The sequence below is a fragment of the Ursus americanus genome, chromosome 9, assembly GCF_024610735.1.
Source record: "Ursus americanus isolate L20-20 chromosome 9, mUrsAme1.1.p, whole genome shotgun sequence".
Classification (NCBI taxonomy): domain Eukaryota; kingdom Metazoa; phylum Chordata; class Mammalia; order Carnivora; family Ursidae; genus Ursus; species Ursus americanus.
Genome location: NC_142135.1, coordinates 3,577,650 through 3,590,291, shown reverse-complemented (window position 1 = coordinate 3,590,291; position 12,642 = coordinate 3,577,650). Strand labels below are relative to the sequence as shown.

General features: G+C 50.0%; 1 protein-coding gene across 10 annotated transcripts in view; it reads right to left on the bottom strand.

The window, feature by feature from the left end:
• TRAPPC9 (trafficking protein particle complex subunit 9) overlaps positions 1 to 12,642 on the bottom strand; it is a 596,424-nt gene that overhangs the window by 380,781 nt on the left and 203,001 nt on the right. For all 10 annotated transcript variants that reach the window (XM_087864581.1, XM_087864582.1, XM_087864586.1 and 7 more), the window contains one exon: positions 8,220 to 8,344. In XM_087864581.1, coding sequence (XP_087720707.1) covers positions 8,220 to 8,344 — 125 coding nt within the window. The remainder of the gene's footprint in view (positions 1 to 8,219; positions 8,345 to 12,642) is intronic.

The window sequence follows — 12,642 nt, the reverse complement described above, 5'->3', positions numbered from 1 at the left end:
AACACTTTCCTCCTTACAACAGCCCAGGAGGAAGTCTTATTATCCATATTTTACAGATTGAAATGGAAGGTCAGATAGGCAAAAAGCTTATACTCACTGCTCTATAAATATGGCTTAAATCAATAGAGAATGTTTTGTGCTCCATAAGAAGTTCAGAGACTTAGAAATTATACGGAGAGGCAGCACGAGATTGTAGAAATAGCCCAAGCTTTGGATTTAAACATATCAGGCTTTGAATTTTAACTTCTGCTGTGTAACTGCTTGCCCTTGGGCATGTTACTTAATCTTCCAGAGCTGTTCACTGATTTCCACTTGCATACTGTGAGGCTGGGAGCATGAGAGAAGTAATCTGTAAATACTGCCTCAAGTGCTCCATCTCCCAGCGTCACATCCCGAGACGCTCCAGCCAGCATGCTCCCCGTCCTTGGGCGAGTACAGGACCACGAACCAAGGCCTAACACGCTTTCTCCTCCCAGATGCAGGGAACTTAATTCTGCTGCCCCCAGGCCCCAAAAGGCTCATGGAACCTTTCCTCACCTATAACACTGCTTCAGAAAATACGCTCTTTGCATAATGCAGCAAATGTATTCAAGTTAAAAAAAAAAAAAGACTAAGTTTCTTAAGCAGATTCTTCCAATCAGTCCATTTATAAACAATTACTAAAATATAAGAGCACATGAGAACTCTATGAACATCCCACGGTTCTTTAGATACAGTTCTTTATTATAAAAGCTAAAGCAACATAACCCATTTAACCTGATATAAGACATCACCTGAATGTGCTGGGATTCTTAAGAAGCCCAGAGTTAAACCTCACTATGATTGAGAAGAAATTAACTCTCTAGTCCTGCTTTGCCGCACGATGAAAATCTCTTCAGAGAAAACAGAATTCCCACGGAGAGGGACTATTTGGTCTGGTAACCCAGACAGCTACTGAAGGCCGAGCGCTGTGCCGGGGGGCAGGGAGCACCCCACAGCCGTGAGGAGCTGATGTCACAGGAACTTGGGGATGTAAGCACAGAATGACAATGGAGGTGGGAGCAGGCAGCAGGTGGGGACAGGCAGGGAGTGCAGGGCTCTACTTGTGTGAAGGCAGCACAGACAAGTCAACAGCAGAGCGTGGCCCTAGGAGGATTGGGAGCATGCCCAGAATCAAAGGCACGGAGAGGGAACCTCCAATCCAAGCGGACCTCCGGCTCCAGCAAGGAGCAGTGTGAGCGGGCAGGCTGTGGAAGCAGGGCAGGTGCGTGGCTGCCGTCGGGGAACGACCGTCAGCGGTCGCCCGTAAGCACAGCGGCGGGCAAAGGTTCTGCACGTGCACGTGATCCGGCTGAGGAGGCGCCCTTCTAGTTCCAGTCTGCTGAGAGTTCACCAAGAACCAGCACTGTACCTCGTCGGACACTGCTTCTCCAGCAAGATGCTCACAATGTTTTCCTTTTTTGGTTTGTTGATATAAAGAACCACATGTGTCGGCTTCCTAACGTCAAACCAACCTGGCATTGCTCAGATAAGCCCAACTCATCAGTATTTTACATACCGTGGAATCCAACAGGCTAACATGTTACCTAAAACGTTCGCATCTGTGCTCAGGAGTCCTCGTTGCTGTTTTCATCAGCTCTCTGCCTTGGCCATCAGGGCAGTGCTGACCTCACAGAATGGGTCAGGAGTATCCCACCTTCAACCTCACTGAAGGAAGAGTTTCGGTAAAACTATTAATCTCCTTTCATGTTCGGTGAGATGCAGGAGTGAAGCCGCCTGGGCCTGGATTTGCTCCATGGCGAAGGTTTTAACCAAAAATTCTATTTCCATAATGGCCACAGAACAGTCACTGAGAACAGCCCTGTCTGTACGCTCTGCTGCGTTGTGTCTTCCAAAGACTTGGTCCAGTTCATCTTGGTGTCAGATTTACGGGCATCGAGCTGCTCACAACTCTGTACCTCTTCCCTCTGTCTGGCATCTCTAGTGATGTCACCTCCTCTGCTCCCATCTTCTCTCATGTCTTTCTCCCCATCGAACTGCTGCAAGGTGCTAAATGTCATTCATTTTTCTCCAAGAACAGCCTTTTGGTTTCCTTGTCTCTATTAGGGTTTTCGTTTCTCATTTCATTGCTTTGTGTTCTGATCTTTATTTCCGTGTCTACGGTAGGTTTAATTTCCATTTTTCCTACTTTCCTAAAGTTGAAGTGGGGGTCTCTTGACTTGAGACCACCCTCCTCCTCCAACTCAGGCCTCAAGTATGACACGCGCCCCAGAAAACGCTGCTTCAGCGGTAGCCCACAGACACTACGCTGTGCTTTCATGTTCCTTGTGTAAAATACTTTCTATTTTTATTTGTTCTCTCTTCTTAGGCCCATGCATTCATTGTAAGTGTGTCAATTTGTTTCCAAACATTTGAAAAATCCTCAAAGATTTAGTTACTGAATTCCAAGTTCATTACTGCCAGAGAATATACTTTGCAAAATGAGAATCCTCTGAAATTGATTGAGATTTGTTTTGTGCCCTCTTTATCAGTTCCAGCTCCCCAGAGAAACAGAACCACAGAACCAAAAGACAAAAAAACCAGCTCAGAGGTGGGAGCAGCAACAGATCACTCCCCAGGTCCCCGTGCTCACTTCCAGCCCAGAGTGGCCTCCCGTGGAAGTCAGGGCGACAGAACCGCAGCTGGCCTCCTCCGCCTCAGCACACCTCTTGCCCAGCAAGTGCCTTGCCCCAAACTGCCAGAACACGTGTTTGTGCATTAGGTCACTCCACAGCTACTTCTGGAACACCTGCTGGGTGCCGGGCGCTCTTGTTGGCTTGCAGACGGGAGAGCAGCACGAGGAAAGCCCCTGCTCCGGTAGGGTTGACACGCTGGTGGGGTCCGACAGAGCATGAAGGCCGCAGGAGGGCAGGTGCATGGCCGGGGCAACGGGGCAGAGGCTCTGCTGAGGCTTCTGGGACGAGGAGGCAGCCTGCAGCACGTGCAGCAGACGGAGCAGGTAAAGCCACGACATGGGACCAAGTCTGGGAAGTCCACTCAACCGAACACCAGCCAGTGTGGGAGAGGCGGGCGGGGTCCAGGCTTGGGGGCTCTGCCGCGCCCTAACCAGGAAGGCCCTGGACGTGCCTTCAGCACACCCTTCCACTCTCCAATTCAGGCAGCCCCCACTGCTGTTCCTCCCCCTCCAGCTGCCCAACTAGTACTTCAATGTGCTTCACTAACAACCAAGAATGCATTTTTTTCCCCCAAATTGCAGGTGTTGTAAGTGGGTGACTGGAACTCGGATGGGTTGTGTGGGTGTCAGGGCAGCGGAGAGAAGAGAGGAAGTGAAGGTGCATGAGCACGAACTTTCAGCTCAAACTCAAGCTTGCACAGAGAGCAGCCAGCACGACACCGGCTCCCAGCGGAGGTGCCCCGGGTAAAGTTGCGCTAGGGTGACTGCGGCTGTTACACCTCTTCTCTGGGCTTTTATCGGTGTCAGAGAGAGGGGGAGAGAGAGAGAGAGTGGCCACAAGCAGGGGGAGCAGCAGGGAGAGGGAGAAGCAGACTCCCCAGTGAGCAGGGAGCCCGATGAGGGGCTCCATCCCAGGACCCTGAAATCATGACCCGAGCCGAAGGCAGATGCTTAGGTGACCGAGCCACCCAGGCGTCCCTCTTCTCTGGGTTTTTTAAGACAAGATGGTGTTGACCAGGGCGGGCACACTCCCAGGAGCCAGATATGCACAGAGCCCAAAAGCAGGCCCGCTTGCCCACCTTCTCACAAACCATAGTTCGGTCATGGTCCCAGCAGGCCTTCAGCGGGCATGGGGTGTGCACGGAGCAGTGCTGTCGGTGGAGGGACAGGCACGAGTTTAGCAGCCAGAGCACGTGCTGCAAGGAATGGCTGCGGCGTCTGCGCGAACGTGGCCGACCGCTCGCTCCAGGGCTCAGGCAGCTCCTGCATTTTCTCTGTAGTCTAGCCCTGGAGGCCGAAGCTGGACGCTCCCAACAGGCAGGGCTATGGGGACCCTGACTGATACACTCAGCACAGGCCAACTCGGTGAGAAGCCTCCCACTCACTCCCCCAGCGGCTCTGCAGGCTGGACGGCCCAGGTTCTGGTGCCTCAGGAGCTTCACGGCAGCCCTGGCCACTCCTGTCCTGCTGCCACACTGTGTGCAAACAGGCTCGGACTCATGGTCAGTACTAGCCTCGCCCACCCGGGAAGCCCAGCTAAGCAGGAGTAATGCTGACAACCTACTCTAGCCAGTGACCCCGTATCCCGCCCATCCTGGCGGCTCCCGTCCTGCTGCCACACTGTGTGCAAACAGGCTCGGACTCGGGGTCAGTACTAGCCTCACCCACCCGGGAAGTCCAGCTAAGCAGGAGTAATGCTGACGACTTACTCTAGCCAGTGACGCCGTATTCTGCCCATCCTGGCGGCTCCCATTTAACCAGCAGGACTCAATCAAATCTTCCTTTTCTTTTAATATACAAGAATAAAGTCTGTGTGTTATTACTTCTTGATTTGGTCCAGCTCTGTCCCCCCTGCCAAGCTCTTACATTAGTTAAACCTCCCAAAAACCCTACGAAGGAAGGTTACTCCATTTTACAGACGGGGAAACTGAGGATCAAGAGAGGCCATACGTAGAGCCTGGCTGATAGGAATATTACTTCTAATATGCAGCCATTTCACACGCCTCTTGTCTCAACTCTAGAAGTTCTTCACGTTGGTGCGCGGCAGAGTCACCAGCGTGGACAGACACGGTCAGCACTGGCGGAGCAGGAGAAGGAAGCTTTCTGCGGAATCTCAAGAAACGCACGGTATCACTTCCCACTTCTGGAGGGGCTCCTAAGCTGCTTTCACTGAATTACTGGTTTCCATGACTACACCATTCTTTGGCGATAATTTTACAGGTTTAGCACATTTCCAAATAGGTCACATTAGTCCTGCTTCTGGGAGCAGAACTGGGAGCAGAACGCTTCCTCAGCAGAGCCAGGAGGCCCCAGGGACAGATGCCCCCACAGCACAACTCCCTCACCGCCCCCTAGAAGAACAACCGAGCCACAGAGGACTTACCTCCACAACCAGGAAAACTGCCTCATTTCCTAGACTACCAGCACCACCAGGCCTCCAGCAAGCGGGCTGCTCCCGCATGCCCAAGGGTGCCCACACACACCCCTTCCCGCCTGCCCGCGTATCACCTCAGTGCCCTCCTCGGACTCCACACACAGGAGCCTGTCCTACTCAGGGTCCAACCCCAGAGTAAGGTTAGTAGAAGGAACACGGACTCAAACCCTTAATCCACCACCTACTGACCCTATGACCTCCGGCGAGTGACATAACCTCTGTGAACCTCAGTTCCCTACTTCCCTAGTAGGCTGTTTGCCCAGACGGTGCACACGTGTGAATGTTTAGAACCCAGCACAGTTCCTGGCCTGCAGAACATACTTCACAAATGCTAGTTCTGGTCCTTCCAGTTTTCTTGATAAGAAGCTAGTTGAGGAGGGTCCCCAGGCTGAGGAAAGCGGCAGAAGTTTTCATGTGGGTGACAGGTACATGGAAAGTGCTGAGACAGGGAAACTGAACACCAAAGTTCAGTGGGGGCCAAATCCTAAGGGCATGGATGCAGGAATTTGGGGTGCCTAAAATATATAAAGAGCTTATATAACTCAATACCCCCCAAAATACCTAATCCAATTAAAAAATGGGTAGAAGACATGAACAGACACTTCTTCAAAGAAGACAACCAAATGGCCAACAGGCACATGAAAAGATGCTCAAAATCACTCATCAGGGAAATGCGAGTCGAAACTGCCATGAGAGATCCCCTCACACCTGTCAGAACGGCTAAAACAAGCAGCACGAGAAACAAGAGGTTGGCAAGGATGCGGAGGAATGGGAACCCTCACGCAGTGCTGGTGGGAATGCAGACTGGTGCAGCCACTCTGGAAAACAGTATGGAGGGTCCTCAAAAAGTTAGAAGTAGAGCTACCCCATGACCCAGCAACTTGCACTGGGTATTTACCCCAAAACTACAAAAACACTACTTCAAAGGAATACACGCACCTGATGTCTCCTGCAGCGTCAGCTACAACAGCCGGGCTTTGGAAGCAGCCCAAGTGTCCGCCGACAGATGACTGGATAAAGAAGATGTGGTCTGTATCTACAGTGGAATATTACTCAGCCATAAAAAAGAATGAAATATTGCCATTTGCAACAACATGGATAGAGCCAGAGGGTATAATGCTAAGTGAAATAAGTCAGAAAAAGAAATACCTTATGATTGTACTCATATGTGGAATTTAAGAAACAAATGAGCAAAGGAAAAAAAAATAAATAAAGAGGCAAACCAAGAAACAGACTCTTAGCCATAGAGAACACACTGGCAGTTGCCAGAGGGCAGGTGGAGGGGCAGGGCGGGGGAAACAGGTGATGGGGATTAAGAGGGCACTTGTCATGATGAGCACAGAGTAATTACAGAATTGCTGAATCACTGTATTGTGCACCTGAAACTAACAGAACACGGTATATTCACTACACTGGAATTACAATTTTTAAAAAGAGGCATTGAGACTGTTCACAAGTAAAATTCAGGAGAGGGTTCAGGGAAAGAAGGTGTCACAGTACGATAGATAGGAACTGGAGTGGGGGACGGATCATGTCACATGACCTGAGAGCCAAGGTCCTCTCTTTGGAGATCACTTAGTCAAAAAGATGTCGTGAGAATGTAGAAGGACAAGTTCTATACAAGCGCCTGACACACAGGGCATCCTCAGCAGATGGTAACTATGTCTCAGTGGGTACATTTCAGGACATTTACACTCACCTACATCTATATACATTTATCATCCAAGAAATACACGCATTCACTCTTGCAACACTCGATTCAAGAAAACACAACTGATGTCACAGCAACCATTACCCAACTGACTGTGAATAATGACCTCCTGGATTTCCAAGTTCTGCCTCCAACTGCAAGAGTGCCCCGTCGGGAAGGCCCCATGGCAGCGGAGCTGAACCACAGAGGGAACCTGGAGTATGAGGGGTCTGGGCAGGAGAACCACTAACCGCCCAGGGTTGGCCATCAGAAGGCTACAGGGGATGCCACACCCCAGGGCTCACGAGGACGTCAGTGCTCCAGCTTCTGCACCACTCTGTGCCACAAACCAGTGCTTGTGGGTCCACACTCGAGTCACGTTTCACGCCTCTGTGCCTTCCTTCCTCTGGTGGGAAGCGTATTCCCAGCTCCCAGTCCCGCTGGCTCACAGGGGAGCCCTGACACCCAGCAATCACGCCGTAGTGTGAATACTCCTGCTGCGGGACAGCTCCCAGCTACACCAACCACCTCTCCCTTGCAGGGCCCTCAGTGGACAAGACTCTCCCCTAAAACCTGCCTCCCTGTAACCGCCGTCCACAGGCAGGATCTCAGTCAGGATAAGCAGCGTGTTTCCCTCCTGCCCTGACCTCACTTTAGAGAGCATCCATGCTCCAGGTTCACTGTACCAGATTCAACCAGCGTGGCCAAGCTCTCCTGATGGGTCTCGCCAGTCAAGGCCCCTCTTACATGCTGGCATCAAGACTGTACACAGTGCCTCACAAGGCGGGCCTCAACACGTGCTCACTTGACAAGCCATCCCGGTGACCCCGCTGCTTGCACCCCTGCCGTCACTGTGAAGACCTCTGGTCCTCTCACTATACCCTGTCCCTGGGCGGGTGCAGGCAGAGCTTGAAGTCGTCCCCAAAGCTTCAAGCTCCAGTTCCGACCTCTCCTAGGGCTCCTTGGAAACAGCGGCCTCTACTCCACCAGAAGCCCTAAGGTACTCTGCACGGCTGTCATGTAAACTCATTTGTCTTCCTCGGCGCTTAGAAACCAATCTGTGGAAGGAGCTGCCAAAGGCTTCAGTTTATGGGATGACTACCTGAACTGAGAACGATTAGGCAATAAATACATTTTTTAGTGAACAGGGAAAAGGCAGGAAATTCTCCACTTTAATTGTTGCGCTCCTTGACTCAGCCGCCAATTCCCAGTATTTCATGGAAGAGAGAGTTAGCAACCACACAGCCACACAAGCTTCACCGTAACTGCTTTCCAAAACATTCCACAGAACAGAAAACACTGAGAAACCAGCTCTCCACAAAACGTGATTGTGGAATCAAACACATGCTTCCTTTCCTTTCTTTCCGAAAAACACCCAACACTTCGGCTCCAAAGGCGTGGCAGAAGCCACGAACACCAAGCCGCCAAGCAGAGAGACTCACCTTCACGTGGCTCGGGTCCCCCGGCTTGCTGCCTTCGGGCGGGTTCACAGGCTTGCTCTCCACTCGAGGCCTAACGACCTGTCGGAAGGGACTGCACAGCGGAAAGCCACTCACACTGATTCCATCTAAAAGAGTAAAATTTTAAGATGTTAGCACATACATAATATAGGGTATTTTAAAATCTGTATTCCCAAACTTGAATTCAGGCATTGGTTTTGAACAAAAAGAAAGCAGACAATTTTATATATGTAACTAGATTGATCCCCCAAAAAAGACCAAGAAACAATGACCAACACAATATAATGAGCGTCCCTGATGTCCAGACCATGGTCCTGAGTTACCACTTGCTCTTTTAGTGAAAAGAAACCAGGGCTTCTCAAAGAAACCAAGGATGCCAAGTCAGTGGCAGGAAATGGGCAGAGGAGCTTGGAACATCCCATTACACCAGAGAGCAAGGAAACTGACCAAGACTATGGGGGTGTTGTCCAAGGCTTCTGCACCCCACTTGAGAGGCTCCCACTGACTTAAGAGACCATTCAAACTTGACGAGTGACAGTAATTGCAACTGATTGACATTCTTCAAGTAGGTTAAATCCATAGTTAACAGATCCAATTTAAATCCCTTTTTAACCCATGTGTTCATAGTAATTTTTTTCAAAAAGTAAATGGCTCCCCGTGGAGGATAAGAATCTACTCATTGTCCAGAAAACTGGTAAATAAAAGAATCAAGCATTTAAACTCCATTTCTTATTTGAACTGCACAGCTCGATGACCAAGTAATAAGGCAACATACATCTTTATAAAAGTATTCTAACAAAATAAAAAACAAGGGGTAAAACTGGAATGCTATCTTACAACCCCCAGCCCAGGACTTTTCAAGACGGACACCACTGAGACGTGGGCCGGGCAGTCCCTTGTGTGGGGCTGTGCTGTGCCGACAGGACGTTTAGCAGCAGCTCTGGCCTCGAGTCACAAGATGCCAGGAGCAACCTCCCCCCAGGCTGTAATAACCACAATTGCCAAATGTTCCTTGAAAGGGTGGGGGCAAAATTGCCCCTGGTTGAGAACCACTGACCTAGGCAATGAGCATGAGCAATTTCTAACATCACAAGAAGAGAAACAGCTGGACATTCCCTGGCTCCTGGTGTAAGAACACAAGACCACCACTGGACGTGCCAGAAGGATCAGAGAGGAACCGGATCAAGCTTCCAGATCTAGTGGACCATTTTCAGGAAAGGGGGTGGGGAGGAGGAGACAGAAGAACAGGAAACCCCACCCACAAGTGTGCAAGCAACAAAGCCCACGCTACGGAAAGCTCTTTGGGTCAGATGTCCCAGGTGTTTCAACAGATAAATTACAAGGAAAAGGAAAGAATGAGGATACTTGTACATTAAGAGAAACTTAGATTTAAATAAATGGGCAAGAATAAACCATTCTATCTAGTGATTACTAAACACCGGGATAGTGTTTCCTTTGGGGTAACAGCTGTTACAGCTGAAGGAGCTTCCCCTCCCCGCTGTCCCCTCTCCCAGCACCATGCACACCATTTAGAAAAGCTCTCCACCGCGCTCTGGGGCCTGTCCGCAAGGGGGCTAGCATTATGAACACAGACACTGCAAAATCTAAACCCACACTTGTCAGTAACCTGTCCTAGACCCGAGGTCAGATGGAGCCTGCGAGCGAGCACGGTGCTCAAGACCACGGTCACTCAGCCCCTAAGTCATCCTCTGCTGGGTGAAGGCCAGGTGCACAGAAGCATTTTAAATGCTGTCAGTCTCACTCTGACTCACTAATTCACACACAGCCCGGGACACAGCATGCTCTGCTCTTCCCTCAGGAAATCTCCCATCATCAGCAAATTACACGAACACCACTAGCTCCCAACGGACACTGGTTCTTTCTTGCCTCGGAAATACCAGTCCTTGTTCACATTAACACAATGCTAATGTCTCCCTTTCTGCAAGTGGTCCAGAGCCCCGGACTGCAAGGGCAGGGTGTCGTAAAGCCAAGCTCTCCTCTTCTCCTTGTTCCTTCTCTGCCCAGCTGGTTCTGACGGGACCAGGGGTAGCCCTAACCCAGCCACAGCCAGAAATGGAAGCAACCCATCAACAGTACTGATCCAGACAGAAGACACCAGAAGGGTCTCACATAGTCTGTGTATGAGACTTCATCTACAAATTCTAGCGGGGAGAAGTTGCGGGTGGGAGTTATCTTCCTTTGAATGACATGCTATGAAGACACAGGTATGGGGCCTTCGCACAGCCATCCTTCCCACCACATTGAGGGAATCTGAGTGACGCACACTACCCTTTGAACCTCTATTTTCTTGGCTCCAAAACAGGAACCACTTCAAGGGAATCCATGAAAATACAAATCTGCAGTGTCTTCAAACTGAAGGATCTAGGATATGCACTTAGCAAAAAAAAAGCTAAAAATTACATCTGAAATTTGCCTTTTTGGACACAGACCTCAAAACTTCAAAGAAACCTCAAAAACCTATTATCTTCAAGCTCAGAAAAAAGACTACAAAAGTCTCTCTCCAACTTCTTTATAGACTGCTCTGCCCTGTAGCCCAACTGAGAATGAAAAAGGTAACGGGTAAAGGAAGACAGAAGGGAGCCTTTGAAAGGTTGGAAGATAAGCCCGCAGCCCAGGCAAGGATGGGGCTAGACAGGAGGAGCCGCACAAGGTGTAAGGGAGGAGACGAGCAAACCCAGTGTGCCAGGAGCAAATCCCCCGCCGAGCCCGTGGACGAGCAGCTCTCCAGCTGGGCTGGGCTGCAGGAGAGAAAATTCTGCTCCATCACTCGGGCAATTTTTCTGCCAACACAGACCATCACAAATAGAACGGAGAACAGATTGGAATGACAATTAATGGGAAGACAGGACCAAAAAAGTTACAAACAGATGAAGGCAGCCTAGTGGGAGGACCAGAGTGGAGTGGATTTCTCGGGTATTTAAGAATGGGAGGAGTCTGCCAGACCACAATGAATCAAACTGAGCCTGAGAGAATTGCATAGTTACGGTTTATAGTGCTCAATTTTTCTATTAAGAGCATCACTGTGGGCAATTCAGAAATATAATTTTGTATACTAAAATAACAGGCTCCTGAATTCAGCTGTATCACAACCGCAGTGACAACTTGAGAGGTTGACAGCTCAAAGTGGGACCCATAGAGCAGAAAGAAATGGTCACAACAAACAGCTGTAGGGAGGGGGGTCGGTGACAGTGTTTACATGTGCTGGGCACGGCCCTGGGCCCTGGCACACGCCATTGAACAGTCCCCCACTCCCCGCGAGGAGCACTCTTTCTCAATTCTCTAGATGACTGAAGAGTCAGAGAACATAATTTAGTAACACCGCACAGCTCATCAGAAGTGGAGGCAGGACGCAGGACTGTCGGATCTGGGACTACCCAGCAAACTGGGACAACACATTTCCTTCCCCACGTGAGCTTCTACGAAGCCTCACCAGCCAGGGTGCTGTGTGGCCCACCGTGCACTGTCCCGTACGCCACGTGGCCCTAAGCCCATCGTCAGGGCCTCCCAATGGCTTAGCGTCCATCTTCGCGGGTGCCTGTTTTGGTACACTTTCAAAAGAATCTAATGCTTAAGGCTGACATGTCTCATGACTAGTTACATGAGTTGGAATAAGATGTAACTAGAACAAAATACATTTTCAAAAGCAAAAAGAGACAATGTTCTCCCAGTAGGGGTTTGTCAGTATGCTATTCCAGGTAGAATATATTTTGAAGAATGCATTTTCATTTCTTCTTAAAATCCATGGATGCCAAAGAGAGAAAAAAAAAAGCCCATCTGTTTTCTGGTTAGCATAAAATATCGTCAACAAAACCAAAGGAGTGGAAGCATTTGGCTCAGATATTAGCCAATACTCATCCTCAATTTCCAAAGAGAAAGCAGGGAGTTCATTCAGTCAGAAACTCTAGGGTAGACTTAGGGAAGAAAATTCATGTAGTAACTGGGGCCGTCATCTACCGTCCAGACCAAGCAGTCCTTACTCCCACGGCAGCCCTGCTTTGACACTGGTCCCCCTGTGTTGGAGGCTGCACTCCAGGCCTGTGCCTTCCAGGACCTCAGGAATCTTCATGTACGTGGGTGCTTAACAACTACCCACTGAGCACAGGGGTGGTTCCCAGCCTGCTTTCCTAGGCCCACAGACAGGAGCTCCTCGGGAGAACACACACTCTGTGCTTTCCATTTACCAGAGTGACGCTCGTTCATTCCCACACCACCAGCGCAAACCTCTGAAAACTCCCATCTACTCCCTGCACTTTTCCTCTGTTCGTCAGCCCCCTATGTCCCCCTCTTCCTTCCCCAGACTTAGATTCCACAGTCAAACCAAAGGTCACGAAACACCCTCTCTACAGGAGCAGACAGTGTTGTCAGCTTCGTGAGCTATGCGTCT